General features: G+C 49.0%; 1 protein-coding gene across 1 annotated transcript in view; it reads right to left on the reverse strand.

Annotated features, from left to right (window-relative positions):
- Positions 1-16,679, reverse strand: part of LOC129699288 (1-phosphatidylinositol 4,5-bisphosphate phosphodiesterase beta-1) — a 660,784-nt gene extending 644,105 nt beyond the window's left edge. Inside the window, 2 exon segments of the mRNA XM_055638950.1 lie at positions 4,936-5,013; positions 16,480-16,679. Coding sequence (XP_055494925.1) covers positions 4,936-5,013; positions 16,480-16,584 — 183 coding nt within the window. The 5' untranslated portion in view covers positions 16,585-16,679.
- Between the last annotated feature and the right edge of the window lie 2,123 nt (positions 16,680-18,802).

Below are 18,802 nucleotides of genomic sequence, written 5' to 3' on the forward strand. Positions count from 1 at the left end.
CGTGCTAACCAGTCAGCGGAAAGATAATACATGATTCCAATCGAGCCGTCCCCAGTGCAAAGATACATGACAGGGGAATAATGAACAAAGTTAAGCCAACAAAGTCCAATAAAGTATAGTCCAAGTTTCACCAATGAGGCCAATAGACAATAGACAAAAGGTGCAGGAGTAGGCCATTCAGCCCTTCGAGCCAGCACCGTCATTCAATGTGATCATGGCTGATCATCCCCAATCAGTACCCCGTTCCTGCCTACTCCCCATATCCCCTGACTCCGCTATCTTTTGGAGCCCCATCTAGCTCTCCCTTGAAAGTATCCAGAGAACCTGCCTCCATCGCCCTCTGAGGCAGAGAATTCCACACTCACCACTCTCTGTGAGAAAAAGTGTTTCCTCGTCTCCGTTCTAAATGGCTTACTCCCTTATTCTTAAACTGTGGCCCCTGGTTCTGGACTCCCCCAACATCGGGAACATGTTTCCTGCCTCTAGCGTGTCCAAGTCCTTAACAATCTTATACATTTCAATGAGATCCCCTCTCACCCTGCTAAACTCCAGAGTGTACAAGCCCAGCCGCTCCATTCTCTCAGCATATGACAGTCCCGCATCCCGGGAGTATTGTGGTGTTAACCTTGGGACCAAGGTAGATAAACTAACGGTAACACGGAGCAGAGAATGGGGCAAACATGAAATAAAATTGCAACAAAATGCAAATTGTAAAGTGGCTTGTTATGGGTTGATAAGACAGTGGTTGTCACAATTGCAAGCTTGCAAGATGCTCTATGCGTTTCAGTGATGGTTGCATGTAATGTGGCAATGTGATGCAATCTATCTCAGCAGTTAACCTGTGGACGTTGGGTGAAATTTTAACGCAGTGAATTGCATTAGTACCTCAATAAAATACTGCAGGGGTGAATCCCAACAATGCAACAGGCATGATTTCATCTGTCAGGACTTTCTGGGATGTCAGGACTTTCACATTAAGAAAGACTGGATAGACTTGGCTTGTAGTCGCTAGGAATTTAGAAGATTGAGGGGGGGTCTTATAGAAACGTACAAAATTCTTAAGGGGTTGGACAGGCTGGTTGCAGGAAGATTGTTCCCGATGTTGGGGAAGTCCAGGACAAGGGGTCACAGTTTGTGGATAAGGGGGAAATCTTTTAGGACCGAGATGAAAAAAACATTTTTTACACAGAGAGTGGTGAATCTCTGGAATTCTCTGCCACAGAAGGTAGTCGAGGCCAGTTCATTTGCTATATTTAAGAGGGAGTTAGATGTGGCCCTTGTGGCTAAGGGGATCATGGGGTATGGAGAGAAGGCAGGTACAAGATACTGAGTTGGATGATCAGCCATGATCATATTGAATGGCGGTGCAGGCTCGAAGGGCCGAATGGCCTACTCCTGCACCTATTTTCTATGTTTCTATCTCAGGAGCACAGTTTCTGGAGATTATTGAAATATCACGGTGGTGCAGCGGTAGTCGCTGCCTCGCTGCCCCGCAGACCCGGGTTCGATCCCGACTACGGGTGCTGTCTGTGCGGAGTTTGTACGTTCTCCCCGTGACCCGCGTGGTTTGTCTCCGAGATCTTCTGTCTCAGAGGGCGGTGGAGGCGGGTTCTCTGGATGCTTTCAAGAGAGAGCTAGATGGGGCTCTTAAAAATAGCGGAGTCAGGGGATATGGGGAGATGGCAGGAACGGGGTACTGATTGGGGATGATCAGCCATGATCACATTGAATGGCGGTGCTGGCTCGAAGGGCCGAATGGCCTACTCCTGCACCTATTGTCTATTGTCTATTGTCCTCCCACACTCCAAATAGGTACAGGTTTGTAGATTAATTGGCTTGGAATAAATGTAAAAATTGGGTGTAGGATAGTATTGGTGTGCGGGGATCGGTGGTTGGACGGACTCAGTGGGCCGAAGGGCCTGTTTCCGCGCTGTACCTCTAAAACTAAACTGGACTGAACTCACTGCTCTGTGTTATTGTTAATTTATTTATTTGCCTTGGTCCTTCTAAGATTAACACCCACAAAATTCAAAGTAAGGTGGTCGAAGACTTCGATTGTTCAAATAATCAATCGATATCTTTAACAAGCGTATTTATTTTGCGAGGCTATACTCTCGCGGAATCCCACGCAAATCACTCTGCAAAGACTGGGCAGCTCCTCAGCTAAACGACCGCTCTCAGCCACTGCCCGAGGACATCCCTGAAACTTAGTCCGAGCCTCCCACGAGACCCAAATGTCTTTGACTGCAGAGAGCAGGAATTTTGGGAGGGTAAAAATAGAACTGGCCGAACGCAGATTCTGCATTTCACAGAGGTCTCAAGATAGCCGAAAGGCCTTGTGGTCTCTGGAACCCAGTGTCCGTTTTTAAACAGAGACTGTGATCAATAGTTTGAATTCTCCTTCCTCAAAAGGCATTTCTTCTTGCGCAAAACTGCCAGAAAGAGGCAACAAAAATAAAGACAGTTCGGGACGACATCAGAAATTTAGAGATAAGCGATGAAGATATGTGTCGCTAATCAGGAACATGATGAGAGAATTTAAAAAATATATTTTGGTCGAATTTCAAAAGCCTAGCCCTCGGTCAAATCTTAGTTATCCCGTCTTTGTGGAAGCTTTCGCCTCTCCTCTTTCAAGGGATTATGAGAACATTAGGCTGCATGTCCTCAACATGTTTTCTTGCGAATGCAAAAACAGAAATCACTTTCTCCCCCATGCCAATTATAACATGGCTCAGAGCGATCAAAAATGGTTGAAAAGTGACCATTTATAGCTGTGTTCGTTTCTCAGCTGCCCCTGTTGTCGTTTGCTCTCCGCGATATCCAAGTAACAGGTCACTTCTATTTCGGTGCCTCAAATAACACACAAAGCTCAAAAGACTTCTCTGAACCATTCGCTGGCAAATTAAACCTATGTCCACTGGATATTGAAGCAGACCCTTCAAATGGCGAGTAAATGTACGCGGGGATCGTCGTATCGCTTGGTTTCAGTTTAGAGATGCAGATGTGGAAACATCGAAACATAGAAATTAGGTGCAGGAGTAGGCCATTCTGCCCTTCGAGCCTGCACCGCCATTCAATATGATCATGGCTGATCATCCAACTCAGTATCCCATCCCTGCCTTCTCTCCATAGCCCCTGACACCTTTAGCCACAAGGGCCACATCTAACTCCCCTCTTAAATATAGCCAATGAACTGGCCTCAACCCTGACCTCAACTACTCTCGCCCGCGATTTACGTCCAAAATACACAAAGCTCAAAAGACTTCTCTGAACAGAGAGTTCCACAGATTCACCACTCTCTGTGTGAAAAACTCAGTATCCCATCCCTGTTTCTCCATCCCCTGATCTCACTAGTCCTCTAAAAATATAGCCATTGGCCTCCCCTTCTGTGGCATCCTTAAAAAAAATGTTTTTCTCATCTCGTGACCCCCTTGTCCTCTGTTCTGGACTTCCCCAACATCGGGAACAATCTTCCTGCATCTAGCCTGTCCAACCCCTTAAGAATTTTGTAAGTTTCTATAAGATCCCCCCTCAATCTTCTAAATTCTAACGAGTACAAACCGAAACACGCCCTTTGGCCCGCCGCGACCACGCCGACAAGCGATCACCCGCTCACTCACACTAGTTATCCCACGACACATGCTCGGGGCAATTTACAGAGGGCCAATTGACCTACAAACCCGCACGTCTTTGGGAGAAAACCGGAGCTCCCAGAGAAAACCCACGTGGTTTATTTGGAGACACAGCCTGAAAACAGGCCCTTCGGCCCACCGAGTCTATTCTGTCCCATCGATCGCCCCGTACACTGGCACTATCCCACACACTAGGGACAAGTTACAGAAACCAATTAACCTACAAACCCGCACGTCTTTGGAATGGGCAGGAAACCAGAGCACCCGGAGAAAACCCACGCAGGTCACAGGGAGAACGTGCAAACACTGCACAGACAGCACCCAAGGTCAGGATTGAACCTGGGTCTGTGGCGCGGTGAGGCAACGGCTCTACCGGCTGAGCCACTGCGTCGCTTGTTGCGGGGGAAGTAGGGTTCTCCTTTAACGGTAAATGTGGGCGGCAGGGTGGCCCAGCGGTGGAGTTGGTGCCTTACAGCATCAGAGATCCGGGTTCGATTCTGACCACGGGTGCAGTCTGTACGTGTTCCCTGTGACCACGTGGGTTTTCTCCAGGTGCTCCGGTCTCCTCCAACATTCCAATGGCGTACAGGTTTGTAGGTGTCCCTAGTGTGTAGGATAGTGATCGCTGGTCGGCGCGGACTCAGTGGTCCAAAGAGCCTGCTTCCACCCTGTATCTATAAAGTCTAAAGAACTGTTACATGAAAATTCTTGGTCATAGAGTCTGGCAATGTGGAAACAGGCCCTACGGCCAAACTTGTCCACACCGGCCAATATCCCATCTACACTAGTCCCACCTGCCTGCATTTGGCCCATATCCAAAACCAGTCCTATCCATGTACCTGTCTAAGTGTTTCTTAAATGTTGCAATAGTCCAAGCCTCAACTACCTCCATCGGCAGCTCGTTCCATACACCCACCACCCTCTGTGTGAAAAATTTATCCCTCAGGTTCCTGTTCAATCTTTCCCCCCTCACATTAAACCTATGTCCTCCAGTCCTCGATTCCCCTACTCTGGGCAAGAGACTCCATGGGTCAACCTGATCTATTCCTCTCATGATCGTATACACCTCTATAAGATCACCCCATCCTCCTGCGCTCCAAGGAATAAAGTCCTCGCCTAAAGTCCTAGTCCTAGAGACTGATCTATTCCTCTCATGATTTTGTACACAGACCTTGCATGTTGTAGTGTGAGGAGCACTAAATCCATGATAATGTCATTTGGTAATCAAGTCGTGGTTTTACCTGCCACAGCATTGATTGCTCCGTTCAAAGTTCTGAGCAAAACATTGTATTGATGTTCTTACCTTGTTTTGATCAGTCCAGTAGAGGAACAGTCCAACTGGGTCGATCTTCAATGTGATGGGGGTCACAGATGTGGAGTCCTGGCAGTGGGGAGAGGGAATGGAGAGAGGGAGAGAGAAGAGAGGGAGAGAAAGAAGAGAGGGAGAGGAGAGAGAGGGAGAGGAGAAAGAGAGGGGGAGAAAGAGAGGGGGAGAGAAAGAGAGGGGGAGAAAGAGAGGGGGAGAGAGAGAGGGGGAGAAAGAGAGGGGGAGAAAGAGACAGGGAGAAAGAGAGGGGGGGGGGAGAGGGGGGGGAGAGAGAGGGGGGGAAAGAGAGGGGGGAAGAGGGGGGGGGAGGGGGGGGAAGAGAGGGGGGGAAGAGAGGGGGGGAAAGAGAGAGGGGGGGAGAGAGGGGGGGAGAGAGGGGGAGAGGGGGGAGAGAGGGGGGGAAGAGAGGGGGGAAGAGAGGGGGCGGAAGAGAGGGGGAGAAAGGGGGGAAGAGGGGGGGAAGAGAGGGGGGGGGAGAGAGAGAGAGAGAACACAGTTACTTCTCTTTTCACTTGCTGTAAATGCTTAATGTTTAAAAGAAAAAGGTGTTATTGAATAACACAAATTACCACAGGATGGGAATTTCTACGGGCACGTCACATGAGCATCCAAGACTTTGGAGTTTAGAGATACAGCACGGAAGCAGGCCCTTTGGCCGCGCCGACCAGCGACCCCCCCCGCACACCAACACCACCCTACACACACATGGGGCAATTTTACAATGTTTACCGAAGCCAATTAGGTGACAAACCCGCACGTCTTTGGAGTGTGGGAGGAAGCCGGAGCACCCGGAGGAAACCCACGCAGGTCCGCACAGGCAGCACCCCTAGTCGGGATTGAACTGGGGACTCTGGCGCTGCGATACAGAGGCTCTACCGCTGCCGCCCGATCGCAGAGTTTATTTGTAGCAACAACCGGGCACATTCTGCGATAGTAAAAGCCCGGTATAAAATCTTTCTGTTTGTTGTTTTAGGTGAATAACATGTTATCAGGGCCTTTGTCTTACTGCTCTGTATCTTTGGTGGTGGGGGATAATAATCATTTAGCCACTTATCCAGTGGCGCAGCGGTAGAGTTGCTGCCTCACAGCGTCACAGACCCGGGTTCAATCCTGACCACGGGTGCTGTCTGTATGGAGTTTGCACGTTCTCCCCGTGACCCGCGTGGGTTTTCTCCGGGATCTCCTGCTTCCTCCCACGCTCCAAAAGTCTGTAGGTTAATTGGCTTGGTGTAATTGTAAATTATCCCTAGTGTGTGTAGGGTAGTGTTAGCGTGCGGGGATCGCTGGTCGGTGTGGACTCGGTGGGTCGAAGGGCAGGTTTCCGCGCTGTATCTCTAAACTGAACTAACCTCAGCTAAGCACATTTTACTGTGGTTAAAAACTCAATGTAAAAATCAAGCTGTTGGCTTTTTAGATGCACAATAGCGAATAGCATGTTATCAGTGCCTTTGTCTTACTGCGTTCGATTTCTGGTGATAATTACTCTTAACCCATATAAATCAGGCAACTGAACCATTCCACCAACAACTAGAGACCAGTGGTAGACAAAAGTGCTGGTGAAACTCAGCGGGCGAGGCAGCATCTATGGAGCAAAGGAAATAGCCAACGTTTCGGGCCGAAACCCTTCTTCAGACTCAGCTACCATCTACCTCATTGAAGACCCTCAGGCTATCTTTAATGAGTGAGTCTACGATTAGAGGTCACAGCCTCAGAATTAAAGGACGTTCTTTTAGGAAGGAGATGAGGAGGGATTTTAGTCAGAGGGTGGTGAATCTGTGGAATCCTTTGCCACAGAAGGCTGTGGAGGCCAAGTCAATGGATATGTTTAATGCAGAGATAGATAGATTCTTGATTAGTACGGGTGTCAGAGATTATTGAGTTAGATAGGGCTCTTAAAAATAGTGGAGTCAGGGGATATGGGGAGAAGGCAGGAATGGGGTACTGATTGTGGATAATCAGCCATGATCACAATGAATGGCGGTGCTGGCCTGAAGGGCCGAATGGCCTACTCCTGCACCTATTGTCTATTGTATATTGTTATTGGGAGAAAGTAGGAGAATGGGGTTAGGAGGGAGAGATAGATCAGCCATGATTGAATGGCGGAGTAGACTTGATGGGCCGAATGGCCTAATACTACTATCACTTATGATCTTATGATCTTTATTTGGACTTTGTCTTGCACTAAACATCATTCAAGTTATTCCCTCTATCATGTGTCTATCTGTACACTGTGGTCGGCTCGACTGTGATCACTCATTGTCTTTCTGCAGACTATTTAGCATGCAGGGCCGAATGGCCTACTCCTGCGCCTATTGTCTGTTGTCTAAAGCATCAGCAGAGACCCACACCACGATCTCATTTCAACCCTGCCATCGGGAAGAAGGTACATGAGCCTGAAAACTGTAACGTCCAGGTTCAGGAACAGCTTCTTCCCAACAACCATCAGGCTATTGAACACTACAAGAGGTAGTAAACATAGACAATAGGTGCAGGAGTAGGCCATTCGGCCCTTCGAGCCTGCACCTCCATTCAATGCGATCATGGCTGATCATCCAAATTCAGTACCCAGTTCCTGCCTTCTCCCCATATCCCCTGACTCCGTCAGCCCCAAGAGCTAAATATAACTCTCTCTTGAATACACCATCTCTACCTATTGAAGTAATAGATCAGGACTACTCTCTAGGTGTTCAGTTGCCTGATTTGTATGCAACTTAAGAATTATTTTCTCCAACAGTTCAAAGCAGAAAGACAGAGGCATTGATAATATGTTTTTCACTATTCTGCAGCGAAAAAGCCAAGTGAACAATGTCCTGTCTCGGTTCCCCTCGGGACGTCAAGATTTTTCAGCTAATATTTTTAATGTATTGATTTTTTAAAATTATTTTATCCGTGAGTGCTGTGTTCAAAGACTTGGTATGCTGCTGCAAATGAGAATTGCATCGTTCCTTTGTTGTTACATTTGACAACGAAGCACTCCTGACTCTCAAAAAGTCTTGAAAGTCACATTGGTAAATGGCAAACAATATTCATATTAAATATGAATAACAATTATTATATTAATTAAGCAACAAGAATAACTGGGGGCGGGGCATGCCTTGCAGGTTGGTAACGTTTAGTTTAGTTTAGAGATACAGCGCAGAAACAGGCCCTTCGGCCCACCGACTCCACGCCGACCAGCGATCCCCGCACACTAACATTGTTACACACACACCATCACACACACGCAATAGACAATACGTGCAGGAGTGCCTGGACGTTACAGTTTCCAGGCTCCTGTATCATCTTCCCGATGGTAGGGGAGAAATTAGAGCGTGGCCAATGTGGTGTGGGTCTCTGATGAAGCTATAGACAATAGGTGCAGGACTAGGCCATTCGGCCCTTCGAGCCAGCACCGCCATTTACTGTGATCATGGCTGATCATCCCCAATCAGTACCTCGTTCCTGCCTTCTCCCCATAATCCCCTGACTCCGCTATCGTTAAAAGCCCTATCTAGCTCTCTCTTTAAAGTATCCAGAGAACCAGCCTCCACCGCCCTCTGAGGCAGGGAATTCCACAGACACAACACTCTGTGCAAAAAAGTGTTTCCTCGTCTCCATTCTAAATGGCTTACTCCTTATGCCCCTGTCCCACTTAGGAAACCTGAACGGAAACCTCTGGAGAGTTTGCGCCCCACCCAAGGTTTCCGTGCAGTTCCCGGAGGTTGCAGGTAGTTGCCGGAGGTTGCAGGTAGTGGAAGCATGTAGGGAGGCTGACAAAAACCTCCGGGAACCGCACGGAAACCTTGGGCGGGGCGCAAAGTCTCCAGAGGTTTCCGTTCAGGTTTCCTAAGTGGGACAGGGGCATTACTCTCTTGTGAAAGTATCAGGGAAACTCGGGACAATTTAACATTTACACCCAGCCAATTAACCTACAAACGTGCCCGTCTTTGGAGTGTGGGGGGAAACTGAAGATCTCGGAGAAAACCCACGCAGGTCACGGGGAGAACGTACAAACTCCGTACAGACAGCACCCGTAGTCAGGATCGAACCCGGGTCTCTGGCACTGTGAGGCAGCAACTCTACCGCTGCGCCACCGTGTCTCCCTAGGTTTTATAGTGTATGGGACATGATTGCACTACAACTTCTTGGTACATTAGATAATGAAAGCCAGTTGGAAGCAACAAAGAAAATAATGCAAAATTGTGAAACGGAAATCTGTGATAATTGGGTTTGGGAGGCAAGCTTTGTGCTGGAATGCTCGTAGATAGTCAGATATTTAAATACAGTAGAACTAGATTCAATCATTTAAATAAATAAATTGTATCTAAATGGTAAATTGAATTTAAGACATTAAGGTGGCGCAGCGGTAGAGTTGCTGCCTTACAGCACCTGAGATCCAGGTTCGATCCTGACTACGGGTGCTGTCTGTACGGAGTTTGCACGTTCTCCCCGTGACCTGCGTGGGTTCTCTCCGGGATCTCCGGTTTCCTCCCACACTCCAAAGACGTACTGGTACACAGGTTAATTGGCATGGTAATATTGTAAATAGTCCCTAACATGCGTCGGATAGTATTGTAGCGGTGTTCGCTGGTGGGTGCGGTCTCAATGGGCCCTGTTTCTGTGCTATATCTCTAAACTAAACATCGGAGTGATACAGCAAGGAAACAGGCCCTTCGGCCCAACTTGCCCACATGCTCCATCTACACTAGTCCCACCTGCTCGCGTTTGCCCCATATCCCTCTAAACCTATCCTATCCATGTACCTGTCGAAATGTCTTTTAAAGGCAGTTAATGTTAAAGCCTCTTGTGGCAGTTTGTTCCATACACCCAACACAATCTGTGTGAAAAAGTTGCCTCTCATGTTCCTGTTAAATCTTTCTCCCCTCACCTTAAACCAATGTGCTCTAGTTCTATATTCACCGACTCTCAGTACCTCAGTGATCCAACACATCTCTATAAGATCAACCGTCATCCTCCTGCGCTCCAAGGCATAGAGTCCTAGCCTTCTCAACCTCTCCCTATAATCCTTTCATAAGTTCATAAGTTATAGGAGCAGAATTAGGCCATTCGGCCCATCACGTTTACTCCGCCATTCAATCATGGCTGATCTATCTCTCCCTATCAACCCCATTCTCCTGCCTTCTCCCCGTAACCCCTGCCACCCGCACTAATCAAGCACGTGTCAATCTGCACCTTAAAAACATCCAATGACTCGACCTCCACAGCCTTCGGTGGCAAAGAATCCCACAGATTCACCACCCTCCGACTAAAGATATTCCTCCTCATTGCCTTTCTAAAGGTACGTCCCATTATTCTGAGGCTGTGGCATCTGGTCCTAGACTCTCCCACCAGTGGAAACATCCTCTCCACATCCACTCTATCCAAGCCTTTCACTGTTCGGCAAGTTTCATCCTTCCAAACTCCAGCGTGTACAAGCTCAATTATCTCATAACTTTATCAATATGAATATTTAAAAAAACATCTTGACATTTTAAATCCACTTGGTAAACCCACTGAAAATATTCTTAGAAAGTTTTAAAACAACTGCTGCTGTTTTAAATGGTCTTGGGATGGGAGGGGGAGGGGTTAGCATGCAGTTCTTGCCACTCAGTTACAGGAAGGATAGAAACATAGACAATAGGTGCAGGAGTAGGCCATTCGGCCCTTCGAGCCTGCACCGCCATTCAATATGATCATGGCTGATCATCCCCAATCAGTACCCCGTTCCTGCCTTCTCCCCATATCCGCTATCTTTAAAAGCCCTATCTAGCTCTCTCTTGAAAGCATCCAGAGAACCCGCCTCCACCGCCCTCTGAGGCAGGGAATTCCACAGGTCAGGATCGGAGCCGGGATCTCTGGCGCTGCGAGGCAGCAGTTCTACCCGCTGCGCCAGCCTGCCGCCCTGTTATTGCACACCAGTTTACAATTGGCATCGCGGTGGCTCCGGGTCTCCGGGCAGTGAGGCCACCGTGTAAAACCAGTGGCTGTGGCAAGAGGCTGATGCACATTCAAGGCAAGAGCCTGGTATTAAACCCTGCACACTTCAGCCCATTGTACAAGTCATCGGCTGCAGCACTGACAACCACAGCTGGCAACAGTGGCGCAGCGACAGGGCTGCTGCATTTACTGCGCTTACAGCGCTGCACCACAACTCAATCCACACTTCTTGATACATTAGTTAATGAAAGCCAGATAGCAGCAACAAAGAAAATAATGCAATGGAGTTTAAAGGAATTCTGTGATAATTCAGTTTGGAAGATAAGCTTTGTACTCTGAGATAGTCAGGTATTTAAATACAGTAGAATTAGATTTCAATCATTTTAAAAGTATATAGTTTATCTAAATGGTAAATTGAATTTAAGACATTAAGGTGGCAGTGGGTAGAGTTGCTGCCTCTCAGCACAAGAGACCCGGGTTCGATCCTGACCACAGGTGCTGCATGTACGGAGTTTGCATGTTCTCCCCATGACCAGGGGCCACAGAACCAGGGGCCACACAGTTTAAGAATAAGGGGTAAGCCATTTGGAACGGAGACGAGGAAACACTTTTTTTCCTCAGAGAGTGGTGAGTCTGTGGAATTCTCTGCCTCTGAGGGCGGTGGAGGCAGGTTCTCTGGATGCTTTCAAGAGAGAGCTAGATAGGGCTCTTAAAGATAGCGGAGTCAGGGGATATGGGGAGAAGGCAGGAACGGGGAACTGATTGGGGATGATCAGCCATGATCACCTTGAATGGCGGTGCTGGCTCGAAGGGCCGAATGGCCTACTCCTGCACCTATTGTCTATTCTATTGACCTGTGTGGGTTTCCCCCAGGTGCTCCGGTTTCCTCCAAAGACATACAGGTTTGTAGGTTGCGTAGGAAGGAACTGCAGATGCTGGTCTAAACCGAAGATAGACGCAAAATGCTGGAGTAACTCAGCGGGACAGGCTGCGTCTCCGGAGGGGAGGAATGGTCGACGTTTCAGGTCAAGACCCTTCTTCAGACCAGCCCAGAGATGCTGCCTGTCCCGCTGAGTTACTCCAGCATTTTGTGTCTATCGCAGGTTGGTAGGTTAATTGGCTTCGGTAACGTTATAATTTTAGGATAATGGAAGTGTGTGGGGATCGCCGGTCGGCAAGGACCCGGTGGGCTGAAGGGCCTGTTTCCGTGCTTTATCTCTAAACTAAACGAAACATCTCGTGCAAACCCAGTTGGAGCCTGAGATAAAGGTTTTCATTGTTTATCTTATCTATGCCTCTCATGATTTTAGACAATAGACAATAGGTGCAGGAGTAGGCCATTCGGCCCTTCGAACCCGCACCGCCATTCAATGTGATCATGGCTGATCATCCCCAATCAGTTACCCGTTCCTGCCTTCTCCCCATATCCCCCGACTCCACTATCTTTAAGAGCCCTATCTAGCTCTCTCTTGAAAGTATCCAGAGAACCGGCCTCCACCGCCCTCTGAGGCAGAGAATTCCACAGACTCACAGCTCTCTGTGAGAAAAAGTGTTTCCTCGTCTCCGTTCTAAATGGTTTACCCCTTATTCTTAAACTGTGGCCCCTGGTTCTGGACTCCCCCAACATCGGGAACATGTTTCCTGCCTCTAGCCTGTCTAAGCCCTTATTGATACAAATACATCGATAGATGCTCCTGAACACATCATCAGTGATGTAACCCGGGTTCATTGGGTGTTTCGGGTCTTTCGACATCAGACCCCCTCACCCAGGCGACCCAGCCGTGGTTGATCAGACCACGACTTGTGTTCAGGTGGCATTTGCTCCTCCCCATGGACCTCCTCTCCTGATCCATGGCCATCTCAAGGCCTTCTCCGCTGCCTCTGTGGTGTTCTTGATGGCCCTTCTCCTCGCCAGTAGAGCGATTGCCCTGCAAAACCTCTGCAGCCAACCTCGATGGGCATACACCTTGCCTTCCAGCCCTGCTTGTGGCAGTCAATGACCAGCTCTTCATACTTGGCCATCTTCCTCTCGTGGGCCTCCTCCAGACGGTCCTCCCACGACACAGTCAGTTCCAACAAGACAATGTTTTTGGTCGCCTCTGAGACCAGGAGGATGTCTGGCCTCAGGGTGGTCGTGGCAATGTGCCGTGGGAACTTCAGCTGTTTCACCAGATCTAACAATCTTATATGTTTCAGTTTTATCAATGTTATCAATCATTCTTATCAATTTGATTTACAATTGTCTGTTTCACAGAGAACAACTAACCCAGGGGCTGAAGTATATGCACAAACCACATTATGGGAGTCACAAGTTTAAACGCACACTCATTATGGAAAGACACCCAATAATTAGACTGAAATACACACCTAACATTGGATAGAGAAGGTTACACAAAAAGGCTGGAGAAACTCAGCGGGTGCAGCAGCATCTATGGAGCGAAGGAAATAGGCAACGTTTCGGGCCGAAACCCTGGGTTTCGGCCCGAAACGTTGCCTATTTCCTTCGCTCCATAGATGCTGCTGCACCCGCTGAGTTTCTCCAGCCTTTTTGTGTAACCTTCGATTCTCCAGCATCTGCAGTTCCCTCTTAAACATTGGATAGAGAGGCTTGTACATACACCCCAGTTATTGGACTCATGCCCACAGACACAATGCCCATTGAAAACGGGACTCAATGCAAGCAGTGCATGAGGCAACTATCAAATTCTTGTGTAGGAAGGAACTGCAGATGCTGGTTTAAACCGAAGACAGGAACAAAAAGCTGGAGCAACTCAGTGGGTCAGGCAGCATCTCTGGAGAGAAGGGATGGGAGAGAGCGAGAGTCAGGGGAGAGGGAAACGAGAGATACAGGCGGTGATATCAGGGGCCACAGTTTAAGAATAAGGGGTGAGCCATTTAGAACGGAGACGAGGAAACACTTTTTCTCACAGAAAATGGTGAGTCCGTGGAATTCTCTGCCTCAGAGGGCGGTGGAGGCGGGTTCTCTGGATGCTTTGAAGAGAGAGCTAGATAGGGTCTCTTAAAGATAGCAGAGTCAGGGGATATGGGGGGGAAGGCAGGAACGGGGTACTGATTGAGGATGATCAGCCATGATCACATTGAATGGCCGTGCTGGCTCGAAGGGCCGAATGGCCTACTCCTGTACCTATTGTCTATCGAGCAAACGGATGAAAGATATGCAGAAAGGTAATGATGATCAAGGAGGTGGAGCCCACAATGGTCCATTGTTGGCGTGGGTGAGGTGATAACGAGTTACACAGGCAATGAAATTCAACAGGACAACAGTAAAACTAGTACTACGACTAGGGTGGGGGAGGGACGGGAGGAAAGGGGGTGCAAGGGTTAATTGAAGTGAGAGAAATCGATATTCAACTGATCTGCACAACACTAATCTTACTGCGACAATGGAACATGCCACACTTCCTCTTGCACTACCACGCATTATTTGCAGGCCTTACTTTTCACTGAAAGGAAATTAGTGTAGAAAGAATTGTAGTGTAAAATAATGAGTGTAATTTATGTTTGTGTGTGTGTGTGTGTGTGTCTGTGTCTGAGTCTATGTGTCTGGGATGCTGCTGCAAGCAAGGTTTTCACAGCACCTGCACCTCTCCGCACTTGTACACATGGCAATAAACTTGAAGCACGCACACACACACACACAGGCTATATAAACACCAACCCTTACATGCACACACACAGGCACACAGAGAGACACACAGAGACACACACAGACATGTACACAGAGACACGCTCACACACAGGCTATATAAACACCAACCCTTACATGCACACACACAGACACGTACACACAGACACGCACATGGAGACACACAGAGAGAAGCACACAGAGAAACACACACACACACACACACACAGACAGACACACACACACACACACAGACACAGACACAGAGACACACACACATGCACACACAGACACACACAGAAACACACACAGAGACACACACACAGACACAGACACACACACACAGGGACACACAGACACAGACACATACAGACAGAGAGACATACACACATGCACACAAAGACACACACACACACACACACACACACACACACACACACACACACACACACACACACACACACACACACACACACAGATGAATCGACCTAGTGGGTTAAATACACACCACAATACACAGGTTCTCATGACCGCTGACTAAAGGATACATTCAAACAGACACACGGCCTCATCACAGACACCTGCAGAGTTGCAGGTGCTGGTAGGTACACCTGTGGTTCTTTACACAGAGACCAAACTCTCTCTCTCTCTCTCTCTCATCCGCTCACACACACAGGGACATACATAACTCTCACAAACACACACACACCAGGACATACTCGCACATACACACATCAGCACCACTCTCTCTCTCACACACACACACACACACACATCCTCCTCACTCTCACACACGTCAGTACATTCTCTCTCTCCAGCTTACACACATTCACTCACACTCCTCTCTTTTCACACATACATTCTCTCTCTCTCTATCTCTCTCTCATACAAGCCGACATGCTCTCGTGCACACAAATCTCCTTCTCAAACACACACACAAGAACATTCTCCCTCCGTCTCTCTCTCTCTCTCTCTCACACACACACACTCTCTCTCTCACACCCAGAGATAGCTTCAGAGCAACTCTGAAAAGCAGCCTGGCCAAACCCCCACATAAACAGAGTGTCTATGTTTTCTATGTCCCTGCTCCAACACCCTGACACAGAGAGAGATGGAGAGGGGGAGAGAGAGAGAGAGGGGGGGGCAGGGAGAGAGGGGCAGACAGAGGGATGGGAAGAGGGGGGGAGAGGGGGGGGGGGGGGGGGGAGAAGAGAGAGAAAGGGTAAGAGACAGGGGACCCAGGAAGACAAATGGGAGACATGAAGAAGAGGAGGCAGGGGTGACAGAGATAGAGGGGGAGAGAGGAACAAGGGGAGAGATATTGAGAGACACTACTGGGGAGAGGGAGTGGGGAGACACGGGAGGGGAGAGAGGGGAGATTTGGGGGAGACGGGGAGGGACACAGGGGATATAATGGGGGGAGAGAGGGAGACGGGGAGAGGGGGAGACTCAGGGGACAGACTGGGGCAGAGAGGGGAAGACACAGAGGGTATATGGGGGGGGGAGAGGAGAAGAGACAGGGGGAGACTCAGGGGGATAGACTGGGGCAGAGAGGGGGAGACTCAGGGGGAAGACAGGGGGAGAAGGGGAAGACACAGAGGGGGAGACACAGGTATTGGGGGGGGAGAGGAAGACACAGGTGAGACACAGGGGCAGAGAGGGGAAGACAGGGGGAGAGAGGGGAGACACAGAGAAGAGACAAGGGGTAGGTGATGTATCATTAAACACGGCAGCCGCAGACAGACGGCGGCGACTCCCCCCAGCGCCCTTCGGCCCGGCTGCCCGCTGCTGCCCCAAACCCCCGACACGGCAGAAGGATTCAACACAGAGGGGGGGAGGGGGGGTAAAACCACTGGCAACAACAACAGCAGAGTGTGGGGGGGTTAAAGCCTCCCCCCTCCCCTCCCCTCCCCTCCCCTCCGACCGGGGACAAACATGAATGTTGGCATCATACTCACATCGTCCCATTTCATGAATTTGTTGCCTCGCTTCAAGTTGTCGGGCAGGCAGATCGGCTTGAGCTGGAGAGCGTGGACTCCGGGCTGAGCTCCGGCCATGGGCATACATTGAAAGTTGCTCAAGGTGTAGTGGCCAGGGGGGGTGGTGGAGTGGACAGGAGAGGAGAGAGGAGAGAGGAGAGGAGAGAGGAAGAGAGAGGAGAGGAAGAGAGAGGAGAGAGGAGAGGAGAGGAGAGAGGAGAGAGGAGAGGAGAGAGGGAGAGGAGAGAGGAGAGGAGAGGAGAGGAGAGGTGGTGGAAACGGATACAATTATTTGCTACACCGTCAGATTGCTACAGTCACAGATTGCTACAGTCAGACACGGTCCGCGTGTGTGTGTCTCTCTCTCTCTCTTTCTCTCTTTCTCTGTCTCTCTACCCGCTCCTAGAGTAGCTCACACACACACACACACACACACAGTGAGATGGCTTCAAGATCCCACACATTTGGGCACGCAGAGAGATAGAGGGATAGAGAGACACGCTGTGCGTGTTTGTGTCTCTGTGTCTCGTTGCAGCTCACACACACACACACACACACACTGTGGTGATCCAAGATTGTCCCCCGCTTGTGTCTCTCCAATTGTCCAGGGAGAGAGGGAGAGGGGGAGAGAGAGAAAGAGAAAAAGAAAGAGAGGGAGGGATAAATAAATAGATAGATAGATAAATAGAGAGAGAGAGAGAGTCCCAATCACTGTGAAGGTCCAAGTGCTGGGAGCTACACTGATTTCTCCCAGGCGCCACGGGCAAAATGAGGCAACATTATTCTAAGGAAAAGCCTGCCTCTCCTCTCAGCACAGCGCTCTCTCCCTCTCTCTCTCTCACACACACAGATAAACTGGGCTCCGTTGTATGCAGCGACACCCAGCGAACAAACACACCCAGCCAGTAACACCACTGACAGCAGACAATTGGCGCTACAGATTTTAATTTGTTAGGCTTTTAGACTAGGGAGGAGGAGAGAGAGAGTGTGAGAGGGAAGGAGAGAGTGTGTGTGTGAGAGAGAGAGAGAGAGAGAGAGAGAGAGAGAGGAAAGTCCATTTATACATACATTCCCTCAGACATATATTTTGATTTATTGGGATTTTACACACACACATTCACACTCATTCACACTCAAACACGCACACTCACACACACACTCACATTCATACACACATACACACACACATACGCACATTCACACACACACTCACGCACACTCACTCACACACACTCACATTCATACACTCACACACATACACACACACCCACACTCATACGCACATTCACACACACACACACTCACACACATGCACACACTCACATTCATACACACACACTCACACTCATACACACATTTACGCACATACTCACTCACATGTACACACCCATACACACATTCACACACACACTCATTCACACACGCACTCACACACACATTCACTCACATACTCAGGCACACACTCACACATACACACACACACACACACATACTAACGCACACACACTCACACACACTCACACATACACTCACACACACACACACACGCACTCACACACTCACACCTGGAACCCACCTTCCAAAACCATCATGAATGAGTACTCGGATTAAACGATATGAACAGCAACAATCAGGTTGCCTTATTTTACTTCCACACATCGGCCCTCCATTTTTTGACAAATTGTGTGTTTCGACAAAGATTTAAGGGCACACACCATTGCAGCACAGTGTCACAGCGGTAGAGTTGCTCCCTTGCAGCGCCAGAAACCCAGGTTCCATCCCGTCCACGGGTGCTGTCTGTACGGAGTTTGCACGTTCTCTCCATGACCCGCGTGGGTTTAGTCCGGGTGCTCCGGTTTCCTCCCACACTCCAAAGACATACAGGTCTGTAGGTTAATTGGCTTTTGTAAAGATTGTAAATTGTTCCTAGTGTGCGGGGATCGCTGGTTGGCGCGGACTCGGTGGGTCGAAGGGCCTGTTTCCGCACTGTATCAGAAAGACGAAAGTACACCAGTCATTGAAGGTAGGCATGCAGGTGCAGCAGGCAGTAAAGAAAGCGAATGGCATGTTGGCTTTCATAGCAAGAGGATTTGAGTATAGGAGCAGGGAGGTTCTACTGCAGTTGTACAGGGTCTTGGTGAGACCACACCTGGAGTATTGCGTGCAGTTTTGGTCTCCAAATCTGAGGAAGGACATTATTGCCATAGAGGGAGTGCAGAGAAGGTTCACCAGACTGATTCCTGGGATGTCAGGACTGTCTTATGAAGAAAGACTGGATAGACTTGGTTGATACTCTCTAGAA

This window comes from Leucoraja erinacea, chromosome 8 (assembly GCF_028641065.1).
Source record: "Leucoraja erinacea ecotype New England chromosome 8, Leri_hhj_1, whole genome shotgun sequence".
Classification (NCBI taxonomy): Eukaryota; Metazoa; Chordata; class Chondrichthyes; order Rajiformes; family Rajidae; genus Leucoraja; species Leucoraja erinaceus.